Source organism: Mauremys mutica, chromosome 9 (genome assembly GCF_020497125.1).
Source record: "Mauremys mutica isolate MM-2020 ecotype Southern chromosome 9, ASM2049712v1, whole genome shotgun sequence".
NCBI classification, from domain to species: domain Eukaryota; kingdom Metazoa; phylum Chordata; order Testudines; family Geoemydidae; genus Mauremys; species Mauremys mutica.
The window spans coordinates 10,815,964-10,829,253 of record NC_059080.1 but is presented as its reverse complement, the minus strand read 5'-3'; the positions used below and the strand labels follow the sequence as shown (position 1 = coordinate 10,829,253).

The window sequence follows — 13,290 nt, the reverse complement described above, 5'->3', positions numbered from 1 at the left end:
TCAACAACTTCTTTTCTAGTAATTGTCAATGCTATTATTACTCAAGACATTAGATACAAACATGAAGGCGGGACAACAGATTGGGTTGTTGCTGATGTTTATAAGGTCATATAGCAACCTCAGGACAAAGGAAGCAGTTTACCTTTCAGTAGCTTTAATGCTGAGTTGGAAAAGACTCCCTAATTTTTATAAAAGCTGGCTTTCTATAGGTTATGCAGCTCAATAATTCAATAGAGCTAGGATCACCGGTTTTGAGAAACATTCATACTTGTTTAGAATTTTCACTGGAAAATTAAAACATTCCCCAGTTCAATCACTGAAAAATAAAATAAGAATGAGCTGTCTCTGGTACTCTATGCTAGCAATTAAATATTCCTAACGCTGATAAATTTCCTGTTAAAATAAAATCAAGAAGCTGGTGACCCAATCTAGAAGTAGCCATATTGTATGTTTCACCATCACAACAACAACAACAACAAATTTTTTTTCAGATGCAGAATGACATAGGGAAACCCTACCAGTAACTTCATGGTACCCTTTAACTCCTATTTACTTCCTTGTTTTGACTACCTCCAAGTTGGTAACATGCTACATAATTCCTTGCTTTTAACAATCATTGCAATGGAGGTATGGACTCAAAGCACCTCCATCAATGTGAAAAGCAATGAATCTGTGGTACATCAACTACTGTTAGGCCAGCTGTGCAGTTCACACTTACAAGTCTAGAGCTGGATCAAGATCATGAAATTAGATTACTGCATCTCAGGAGGTTAAGGAATTCTTCACAAACGTGCCATAGGTACAAGTGTGCATGGGCTTCTTCAATAGGCGAGTCCTTCCCTTGAACAGGCTGAGCTGCAGTGAAGCTAGGACCTACAGCCTTCTGTCGCTTGAGGCAACCCGATATTTTTGGTTAACTCAGGCCTCACGTGTTGCACATGTTTAAATCAAACAGTCACTTATGAGTAAAACATTTAAAATGGAATCCTGCAACAGGAAGAGTGGTTTTCATTTCCCTAAACACACATTCTACCTCTGACTGACAAACCTTAAAAATTAGTTATTACACATACATTGTAACTGCCTGTACTATTTAAGGAAATACTGCATCTAACCCATTAGAACTGGGAACTATAACAGCTTATGCACAACAAAATTACTATTAGATTGGTATTCAGTTCCAAATTAATTCGCAGACAACTTGGTAAAGAAAACAGTTACACTTTCCCTCTTTATACATGGCAGCCTTCAATTTGAGTAAGCTTTAAATAAATTTTCACTGAAGTTGATTGTACTAATTAGGGGGCACGTCTCAAGAAAAAAAGTTCTACTAGAAACGGAAGTGAATATTCAAAGGTAGGCAGAAGAACTGTAAAAATAATTGAACAACAAAACAGAAGCACTCAAACCACTGAAGTATGTGCACTGAACTCATAGCACATGTCCATTTTAAAGTGGTAGGTAATTTATTATACACAAAATGTGATCCATCTTTCTTAAGAATCCACCAAAGGGCCTATCATAACACAGAAAAGGGTAATTTTAAACTAGAGGCTGAACAAAAATAATACTGGAAATTTTAGAGATGTCTTAAATTGATCTCTTAAAACAGGAGTTTGTTGCTTATTCGAGGTGACCCTTAAATGCAGGTTTCACTGGAAAATTAAAACATTCCCCAGTTCAATCACTGAAAAATAAAATAAGAATGAGCTGTCTCTGGTACTCTATGCCAGCAATTAAATATTCCTAACGCTGATAAATTTCCTGTTAAAATAAATCAAGAAGCTGGTGACCCAATCTAGAAGTAGCCATATTGTATGTTTCACCATCAAAAACAAAAATTTTTTTTTCAGATGTAGAATGACATAGGGAAACCCTTATTTTAATTTCAAGTTTCAAAACTGAAATGAGAAAACTGTCCGTAGAGGGAATGAATGCTTACAATGGGGAAAAAAGATTTCTTTAAAGCAGGACTCTGTGCTCCCATGCGTATTGTGTGTCATTCAGGTCTTATTTTGAAACATCTAGATATACAAATTCTAGTCTCTTTTTGTTAGAACAACAGGATGATCTAAAACTTTAAGAGCGCAACCACAGAAGTTTAAGAACATGGTATTGAGAAATAAGTTCCCTTTAGTAATCAAGTGAACAACTATTAACTCAGAGTTGACAAACTGAGAAGAAAGCTAATTAACAATTGATAATGCTCACCTTTCAGGACTTGTAGACTTTACTAGGTAACCTTACAAAAGCTAGAATATAAGCAGTCAATTGAATTGTGCCAAAATCTGCTGTATCTCATTAAAATATATAACAGCACAACACAATTATGAAATGCAATGAAGACATGAAGCTTTATAAGAGTATGGAATGAAGGAAGCATCTGGGGCTTTTCAATATATTTATCTGAACTATCCTCTAGGATAGCGTTGGTCAGTGCATCCCTCGGCCTGCACCGCTTCCCACCACCCCCATTGGCCTGGGATGGCGAACCGCGGCCAGTGGGAGCCATGATCGGCCAAACCTGTGGCCGCGGCAGGTAAACAAACCGGCCCGGCCCACCAGGGTGCTTACCCTGGCGAGCCATGTGCCAAAGGTTGCCGACCCCTGCTCTAGGAGGAGAATCCCAGCATGCTACATGCTTTCAAAATAAATTTTAGGTTTGCTATAATATTTTTGGTAGAAGATGAAAGGATTTAAAAAGTGGAGGCCTACTGTGCTTCTGTATCCTTACACAGGAGTTGAATAAGCTATTATTAAAAAGCATATATTGTACATATATCATCCGAATTATAGGTCTGGTAACTATCAATGATCTTACTCATTAGAGAAGAAAAATGTGGTAGAGATTGCTTTAATAAGCTAAACATTCCCCCTCTGCCTTCCACTTAAGCTTTTTCTTTTAAAAAGACTAGACACTGTAAGAAGACAAAAGAAGTTAAATGCTAGTGTTTGAGACCGAATATAGTTCATTTCTCCACTGACACCTCCACTCTCATCCTAGGCTTTTCTTTCAGAGCAAAATACGGAAATATCCAAAGCAGAACAGTTTCAAGAGAGTGAATTTGCTTCCTTTTTCAATCTCAAATAAACATAGGCATGACTGTTTCACAAGCAGTAAACATTTTTGAAGTCTTTTCTCAGTTAACTATCTAAATTTTTATTCATCCCCCTAACAAGGACCTTCATTATAGGGATGATTTAGTTGGAGTTGGTCCTGTTTTGAGCGGGGGTTTGGAGTAGATGACCTTCTGAGGTCTCTTCCAACCCTAATCTTCTATGATTCTATGATTAACTGAGCTAAAGATTCTTGACTGCATATTCCACCAATGCATACAATTAAAGGCAAGGCAATAAGCATTTAAGTCATTTGTCTCCCTCTGACACGTCTCATCAGACCTCTTTCAGCTAGAGCTGGACAAAAATTTTCATTTAATAGTTTATTTAATGAAAAATACAGTTTCAGCCAACCTGAAACTATTTGTGAATTGGTAACACTACTGAAACATTTTGATTTTGGGGGACTGGAATCAAAGTGGCCAGAGGTGTCAAAGGAGGAGGTGGCAGTAGCATCATCCTTATAACTTTTAGCTCAGTGGTTAGAAAACTCACCAGGAATGTGGGAAACCTAGGTTCAATTCACCCCTCTGCCTGACGTGGAGCAGGGATCTGAACTTGAGTCTCCCACACTGCAGTACAGAGCCTGGGCCAGGGAAGCCTGGGGATTAGGGCACTCACCTAGGATGGGGAGGACCCAAGTTCAAAGCCCTTGATCCAATGGACTGCTTATTTATGTAAAGTGAAGCAAGTAAACCACAGAGACTCTGAAACCACCTCAACATTTTTTTAAAAGTCCAAGATTTTTTGCAGTCTGACTCATGATTTTTCAATGCTTGGCTTTGGCAATACAAATAAGACAGTTCCTTCCCTAAAAAGCTTAAAACCTAAACAAATAAATCCACTAAAGATACCAAATAGGCAGATGAAAATATTTTCACTGATTAGAGATAAAGCACTAACGGTGTATCCATCACCACAGAATTTGTGGGCAAGAGAAGGAGTAGGAGAAACCTAGCATTTTATGAAAAAAGCTTTCAACAAACTTTTGACATTGGTAAAATTTTTACACTTACTACATGAATAATTCTGTTCACTTCTGTGGAAATGACAACTCAAATTCTCAATATACATGTTAGCCTCTTCCTCTGCAAAGCCCTTCTAGGCTTACATTCAACTTTAACATCTAACTTTACCATCACCACTTCATATACGAAAATAAACTATTTATATACTGTCTGACATCATCAGCAAGAGATTTTTGGAACACTACAGGAGAAGAAAATTTTGACTGTGGAGATTGTCACATGACAGCCTGGTTTAGCCATTTTTAGTAACTGTTTTACTGGTCTTTTTACAGTGAATGTAGGATAACAGCTACTATGGAAAACAAAAAGGAGCATTGAAAAAAACCACCACTTGCAAACAATGCCAATCCTGGCACACAGGTTTTTCTGTTTCTAACTCATTGGATTCACCCCTTCTATATACTATAACTCACTACTGTATTCTGTTATTCAATGAAAAGCTGCTACCTTCACAGCAAAAACATTTAAAACAAAGTTGTCATTACCCTTAGCTTTAGGATGCTAAATTCAGCTAATCATGCAACCCTTACTTGATTTTGCCTACAAATGAAAATCAAACATCTTGTATTTGCATAGTAATTAAAACCTGATTATTTCGGAAATGTAATAACCTCACACTGTCGTACTTAAATTGTTGAGAAGTATTTCAGGGTGAAGCTTCAAGTCAAAATGTTTTGCAAAACCATGTCATGAACACCTATCGCCGCTCCTATCAGTCTTATATAAACTAATTTTTAAAATTATCTTCCTTTACACCAATGTTAACTAACAATTTTTACTCTAGACCACTGACATGCTGGGAATAAAAGTGCTTTAGCTATAGACTTTTCAGTTCCACCAAAAGTGCAACCCTATTGTAATGTTCTAAAAGCGTAATTGATTTTTTTATTGCTAGAGATGCAAAGTGGCAGGAAATTCTTCATTCTTAGCATATCTCTTGCTCAACATCAGAAATATAATAGTCCCTCATCCCCCAGCTGATGTTTCTCAACAATTAAAGGTTTGTAGTTTATATAAGAGTTGACAACTGAGGGTGAAAATGAGGTGGACTGAAAACAAAAGTGTTCTCCATGAGGTACAGAAATCTTGACAGGTATTATTAGAAAGAAATATCCACCTGTTACTGTTTTGGAGCACAGTGAATGGTTAAAAATATTACTGAACTCAAGTATCTTGACACCTTTATATATCAGATGAATTCTAACCACTGTCAAGAGTGTTAGCTGGGCTGTGGTTAATCTGGAGTGTTTTCTGAAACCTGATCATGTAGCCTTACTGCACAATAGTCAGGACCCAAGCTGGCTAAATGCTCTGGAACCTCTTAAAAACCTTGCCCTTGGGCTTTTTGGTACTGACAAGGCTTAATGCACCATGCAAGGGAGTATGGCACTTCCTTGAAGTGAGTCATCCACATGAAAGCTGGCTTGCAAAGCACAGCCCTTCCTTTCTCTACTTTAAAAGATGCATAACGCAGGGATTGTAGGCACAGGAGAATGCAATATGACCTTTTGTCTCCTTCACCCTCTGTAAAATTATCTTTACCAGCTCCTCAGATAAGCTCTTTTATGTGCAAGGCAGATACTTGGAGCTTCTTTTTTAGGTCTCTTCACCGAATTGGACACCTAATGCTAAGCAGACTTAGGTCCTGAAGGAAAACAATGAGAGCATATGGAGCAGCATTTATAGTCAGCATAAAGTGGTGCCTGATGGTCAGGCTCAATTTTTACTCTGCTTCTGTAACAGTCAAAAATCAAAACACCCTGAGGCCTAGAGAAATTTCAACAGCCTCATATTGAGGACCTAAGACCCAAAGGTGTGAATGATAAACAAATAGTAACTTTATATAATCACAAATTTAAGATAATTTTACTATTTATAGTAAATACATAAAAAGCCACAGACACAAATAGACTTGTAACTGTTAAATTATTAAAATAAAAATGTGTTCACAACACAATGCAGGGAGCTAGTAGATGGGCGGTGCCTTTAACAAGCAGAGCTCAGCATCACGGATGGATCTGTTAACCTAGCCTTTTTCTTCATCAGACTTTCTGCCTCACAGCTGTTTCCTTTTTGGCTTGATGAGTGCTGAGGTCAGTACTACCCACTGGTTGGTACAGGAGTCGGTAGGCCTCCCTATATGAAGTAAATTTGCTTTCTTCAAACCCCTTGCTCCAGCAGAAAACAGTGGTTAAATGAATATCGTCAGCCCACAGTGCATACAGTGAGCTCTAATATCACGGTGATGGGCAACCATATAAGAATCTAAATATATAGTTCCAAGAACAGGAAATGAAGCAGCTGCTGGGCAGAAATTAAACATCTGAGAAACAGATTATTTCAGACTTAAAAAATATGATCTGAGTATATGAAACTGTTCAGATGATGGGCAATATTAAGTTTGTTCTTTAGAAGCTGCTTTCATTTAAGGATTTCTCCCAGGCAAATTAGTTCTATATTGCCTAGCAAGGAAGCATTTTGTTAAGAAGCACTGCAAACAATTTAAGAGAAACACCAGAGCAAGAAAATCATGCTTTCACATGGGAAGATACCAAGTGAGGTTAGAAGGTAGGTAACAACCTTAGATGCACCACAGTGCATCCATTTAGTGATCACCCATCACACCTAACTTCTAACTTCATAGCTCTCAGGGTCCCATAGGAGAGCTCAAAAATTAGTTAGAGTCACGGGTCAGAGTCATGTTTTAAACTTTTTAAAAAACAAAAAACAAAGACCTGAACCCCTCTCTTTACCTCCCTAATGATTTTTTTTTTAAATTGCAAAGCCATGTTCAGTCTGTCATAAATCTGTTCATGTGAGAGCCTAAAGAGGTCCAAAACATGAGACAGGGCAGAAGGCAGAGTCCCTACTCATCACTCACTGTAATCACTGGGCTGAAACTCCCTAAATCAGTTCCCTAAGAAAGAAATCTAGCCTCCACATCAGAGTATCTCAATTATGATTCTGATCATAAGGCCTGTCTACACACCAGCTCTCAACCCATCCCTTAGTCACCTTACTCCCTCCCTGTGCTTGGACTAGACGTGGTACCAACTAAAAACCATAAAGGACTCTTCCATATGTATCACAACGTAATAGGTCTTAAATGAATAGCTTCGTTTCACATGGGCTTACTCACTCTTCCTCCGCCAGGAACCTCCCTGGCTCAGTTCTGAAGTCTATATTAAGTGATCTCTGACAGATGCTTTAGACAAGATTATAAAATATTTAAGGAACAGCCAATTTGCCATGGGAGAAAACTCCTTGCAGACCCAAAAGCCGATAGTCAACAAAACGCTGATCTTGTCAGCAAAGACCATCAAAACATGGCACTAATTACTTATTCAGCCAGAAGAAACAGGCCATTTGCCCATAATTTAAGTCTATCCTGACTATTAATGTACCATGAGAGTGCCATGGAGTAGGGTAGGAGTTATCACAAGAGAAAGTCTTCCCCGCTACCACAATGCGGACTGGAAGTGATACAGTTTTCCACTTAACAGTCTTTTATCCCAAGGGAAGCATACAAGCCCGGTGGGCAGACTGATGAGGAGCTAGGATCACAAAAACCACACACCTCCTCCTGGTGTACTCTACCTAGGCAATGGCTGGCCCAAACAGGCAATTTGAAACCCACACCAGTCACGTCAGGACCTGCGCCAAAGCAGGAAAGTAGGGATCTATAGTAGAACCTTCTCCAAGGAAGGCATCCTCTGATTTTTTTTTTAAAAGACTCCCAAGATATGCAGAAGAGCATTTAGAAGTTATGAAACTTAAGCAATACATTTTAAGATTTTTCTTAAAAACAAAGTTTTTTCTGATAAGTTGGCTATAAAAGCTATTCAGCAATAGCTCTTAAAGTACATCTATGAAGAGATTATGCTTAGTGGAGTTTAACCAAACATACTCTTTATTACTCAGGTTCAACAGCTTGCTTTAATTGCCACCTATAAAATTGTATCGCATGACAAATAAAAGTGAAAACAGCTAGTTTGCTAACATTATTACAGTACTTCAAAAATATCCATGGCAACAGACTGATGACAAATGTAAGGCACTTGCTTAAAGAACAGCAGCTCAAAAACATCTGCAATGGATGGCTATGCCTATGGCTAACCTTGGAGCATTAAACTAAAACTGAGCTGCAAAACACAACTATGTACACAACAAACCCCCTAAAAGTCCCAAATGACCAAAATAGTAAAAAGCTAAATATTTAGTTCTAAAAGTTGCTAATAAAAATGAAAATTATCATTAAATGTATTTTCAAAGTAAAAATTGAGTCACTTGCTATAGTTGAGCACATTATTTAAACCAAAGAAGCAAAGGGATGCATTCCCTGCTCTGTTTTGCAAGTTATTGAAGTCGACAACCACAACTGTGGAAGCACAGAATCCCTGGTATAAAACTTTTCACTTTTAAAAAAATGAATCACATTTTAAAACTCTTTAAAAATACAGTGTTCCAAGAAAACAGGTAGTAAACAATTACTGATCACATTCCGATTCATATTTGATACACTGACTTTTCCATATAATTCTCTTAAATTTGTTGGTTTTTTTTCCCCCTAAGAGAATTAAAGCAGATGATATTTATTTGGATTTGATAGCTAAAAGGGTGATTTTCTAGTTAACCATCTCAGAAGACAGACATGTTGGGAAACAAGTGGTTCAGAAGGCTGAAATAGTTTCAATAACCGCATCCACACTGGCTTTTACAAAGCACCATACCAGGAAGCAATGCACAAGGTCCTAAATTAGCTAATGATGATTCTTTGCTGAACACTGTGTGCAAAAAAAAGCGCACACATAGAGGGCAAGGGGTTCTTTAAAGACTGGTCACTACCGTGAGATTGGACTGTAGATGCCCTGGATTCAGTAGGAAAGACTTTTAATGTCTTATCAGTCACATGAAGAGGGGTTCTTTAAATTATGGGCTTGTGTATGTCTGGTGAATTTTTACTACACTCATCAAGAAGGCTAGTCAGGAGTTTATAGAGTGGACGAGACTCTGGAGGACTGAACCTGAACTTAGAAGATAACAAATGGGCACAGGATGCAGCAATTCATTCTACACCATTCACTTGTAGTCACTCTCACATAATCCAGTGTACCTTGAGAGCCAATGTTAGGCTCTGACCACAAATATGTATTAAATGTAATCCTTTATCATTCTTTGCGACAAGGTTTATTAAGGTCATTACCAATATTGTTTGTACTATTATATTTCCTTTTTAGTTTGTGTTTATGCTGCATGTTTTATTCCTTGCAAATAAGCAGTGCTAATGTTTGCTACAGTTACTGTGATCACATTGTATTTGAAGGTTGCCTGGATACACTAATAAAAATGAATCCATGCTACTCTGACCCAGTTATGGGACCTGCATGAAAGGGGTCCTTAGAATCTCTTAAAATATCAAGCTGTGTCACCAGGGACAGCATCAAGCATATATAGTACCAAGGCCCCTGGAAGGAACATAAGTAAAATATTTGAAAGTTGGAAATATTTTTACAAGGAGATTAGCTGTAAGTATGTGACAGACTGGTGTGCCACTTCTAAACAGCAACTAGCAGCTGCAAATATTCTGAACATTTGTTTTTGAAACTAGAAAATTCTAACTATAGCATAATTTACAACATTAAATTCCTACTTCTTACCCACTGAGTAATTGGGGAAAGTCTCTGGGGCAGAATTAATCACACGACACTGAGTGTCAACTCTGATTTATGGCCCCATCTACACTATAAAAATAACCATGTTTAAAGATGGTTGTGGACAAACCATGTTGTATGTTTAACCATGGTTATTTCTGTAGTTTAGACATGGCCTAAGCAGGATGGTAACTAAGCAACTGACTCAGAATACAGGGCAATAAGGCTTTACAAGTAAAGCACTTAGAATTACCATTTGTCTCAGAAATTTTATTTTCTTGCAAAATGTGCACTCATTTACCTGTAACTTGTAAGTTTCAAAGGCTGGTTGTGCTTTACATTTTATTAGAGCACTAAAGATTGTTAACCAGGGAGGAAACAGAGCAGGGGAGCTAAATTTTAAGCAAAAAGTTGTTATAATTATACCAATTGATGCATCATACATATTTTATATATATATATTCGCTTATGAAATATGAAAGCAACTTTTCTAAGATTAAACCTGCAGTGGCATTTATTTTATTTCCCAAGCAGAAGTTATACAATCCTTGTCCCTTATAGGGTTTGTTTTTGTTTTTTGCATAATACAAAATTTCATTCACTCAAATATTTTATTCCAAAATGCCTAAGAGGAGTCTACATTATGGAGTGCTTGCCCACAAATTTCAGCTTTATTCTATGAAATCATATTTTCAGCAATACCAAGGAACTCTGATTGCTTTGGAGACTGCCAAACAATTCAATGTTTGGGGGGAGGAGGGGGAAATCAAGCAGCTTAAATAGTTTTTTATTAACATGACCAGGAAAGATGTAACTTCTCATGTTTTCTGACCAGCAATGATAACAACTGTATGGGTCACAGGGGATTGGGAAGATACAAGTATATGTACTTAATAATAGTAGATATACTTGGATGTTTTTAAATGGCAAAGATCTTAATATAAATGAATTTCAAGAAATACAGCTCTTCTGTATAGATTAGGCATGGGGTAGTGATCCTTTTTTTAAGTAGTCATGCAGGGGACTGGACTAGAGCACCTCTCGAGGTCCCTTCCAGTCCTATAATTCTATGCATCTACAGTGCCTGTCACCAGATACAGAGATTAATTGAGAATGGTGAGGAAATAATTCTGCATTTAAAAAAGGGATTAAACAGTACAATAGTGCTAACTTACCAAATTATGTGACTGGGGAAAAGCATGTTTTGTAAGGATTTCAAATATATCTCTTCTGCTGTGACCTTCTTGTTTCAGTGCAAACCGTAGATTTCTCATATCCTAAAATGAGGACAATTACCTTTTTAAAAAAGAAGCAAAGTAATACAGTATCTTTATTTTGTTTATAAATACTGTATTATATGATTAACATGATTTAGAATGTACTCAATGTATCAAAAACAAAGACATCTCCTACTTTATGGTGTTAAAAAAAAGGTACTTTATTTTAGGGTATAAAGAATTTTATAACTTCACATGCAACATATGATTGGAATAGAGAGTTTTACCTTACCGTGCAATACTGGTGCTCCTCCTCTTTGGTTTAAAACTGTCAGAAGCAATATTATTTGATTCTCTAGCAAGTCTCATGGGCTACTGAATGTTTGTGGATTATGAGTTATTCTATGTTTACAACGTGAGTACTTTGCCAACAAGCTGTCTAGACTACACTGTCCTCAGACGTTTCCTCTTGATTAACTTTAAAATTAAGAAATTTGCATGTTACTGTGGAGAACAGACTCTGTGGCTTACATATTCCATTCAAGAGTTATATAAAGGACTCCTGGATTATCAAATGGGAACTCCACTCATGACCATATTTTCTGTGGCAATATACATAGCCACAAATCTTGTGAGACTTAAGAAAACGGATGTATTGTTTTACAAGTATGCCTGCACCTTTGGGTTAAGGTCCTTTTTCTGGCAATGAAACCCAGTACAACTATTTGACCCTTCCTATAAGACAATGGGTGGGTCTTTTAAGAAATATATAAAATAATATATTAATGACCTTTAGGGTCCATAAAATAAGGAACTATAGGTACATGAATTATGGCCTTGTTTCATAAAAGTGATTAAAATCCCATTGATTGTTGGATGAACAAAATACTTTGTTTTCTAAATTCTGCAAAAGATGTATGCAATAAAAAATTGACATCCATGAATTCTCTCTTTTTAATGAATTGTTGCAAATCTTACTTTACAAGTAATATCTAGTCCATAGGAATTTTCTCCTCTACTTGAAGCTCCACCCATTTTCTCAATCCTTGCAATTACACCCAGAGGAACATCTAATATCACAACTGGATCCTGGAAGGAAAAGATAAAATATAAACGTAAATACAGTATTACTGCCATTAAGCTTCATACAAAACTTATTTAAAATCACAAGATATGTAGTCTATTATAGTCATAAAATATAGATATTAGGTGTCATGTATTCTGTAAATGAGTTTGTTTCTTGCTCTAACTTTACAATGCAGACCCAAAACCGACTTGGTGATAAGTTCTCCCCCCGGCAAGGTATGCTGAAAAATTGTGAAGTCACTCTATATCCCTGCCTATCTGATTTTTTCAGGAACTGCCAATTTGTGTCTCATTTCACTCAAGATATTGATGAAGCAGGAAAAGAGGAAAAAGCATAGAAGACACCTTGTAGTGACATTACATTAGCTCTGACTGTCTAATTGTAGGTAGAATAGAAATCAGTGAACTGAGAAGAATATAGCTAGTTATCCAGAGGTGCTAAACTATTGGCTTGGATCTGTCTGACAAATAGATTCAGTCTCAAAAGTGTTAATATTCATATAATTAAGAAAAAATATAGCTTTAAAATAAGTTGAGCTAGTTTGTAATTTTCTGTTAATGTTTGAAATGATAAATGACTGCACAGATATCTGAGAAAATCGTTTTCATCTTTCAAAGGCAACACCACAATCTTGCCTGCATTCATTTGTAAGAGTACAAACTAAGTTAAGACAATGAAACCTGAAAAATTATATACTAACTTTTTTAAATTAAAGATTTCTGCAGTAAAATTAATACCATATTGATTATTAAAAGCTAATATTTCTGCTACTATCTTAACTGAATATCACCTTCCTTTTGCTAACAATGCAAATCTTTTTCGTGACAGCTCTATTTTTCTTCACATGAATTCTGCTGCAGGAATAAATTACTCTTGTATTGGCAATGTAAAATTATTGTCACAGCAATGAACTTTAGCACTGAAGAGGAAAATTGCCCACTTTTTTTGCATCTAAATATTGCCAACTTTTTGCATCCAAGTAATAAAAACTGTCTGAGATCGCAATGATCTCAGTTCAAGGTTTCTAAAACCTTGAGTCTGATCACAACAGAGCCACCCATGATTTAGTTTTATTCTGTTTTGCATCCATAATTTCTTGAACAGCCATTGCTATTCCCCCACCAGTGCTGTTCCACAGGCAGAGATTCATAGATTTCAAGGCCAGAAGGGACCAAAACAACAACAAACAA

General features: G+C 36.7%; 1 protein-coding gene across 3 annotated transcripts in view; it reads right to left on the bottom strand.

Annotated features, from left to right (window-relative positions):
- The window catches only part of MTM1 (myotubularin 1), a 59,286-nt gene that overhangs the window by 20,873 nt on the left and 25,123 nt on the right, over positions 1-13,290 (bottom strand). For all 3 annotated transcript variants that reach the window (XM_045029884.1, XM_045029882.1, XM_045029883.1), the window contains exons 5-6: positions 11,992-12,102; positions 10,972-11,073 (exon numbers count right to left, since the gene is read on the bottom strand). In XM_045029884.1, the coding sequence (XP_044885819.1) occupies positions 10,972-11,073; positions 11,992-12,102 (213 nt within the window). The remainder of the gene's footprint in view (positions 1-10,971; positions 11,074-11,991; positions 12,103-13,290) is intronic.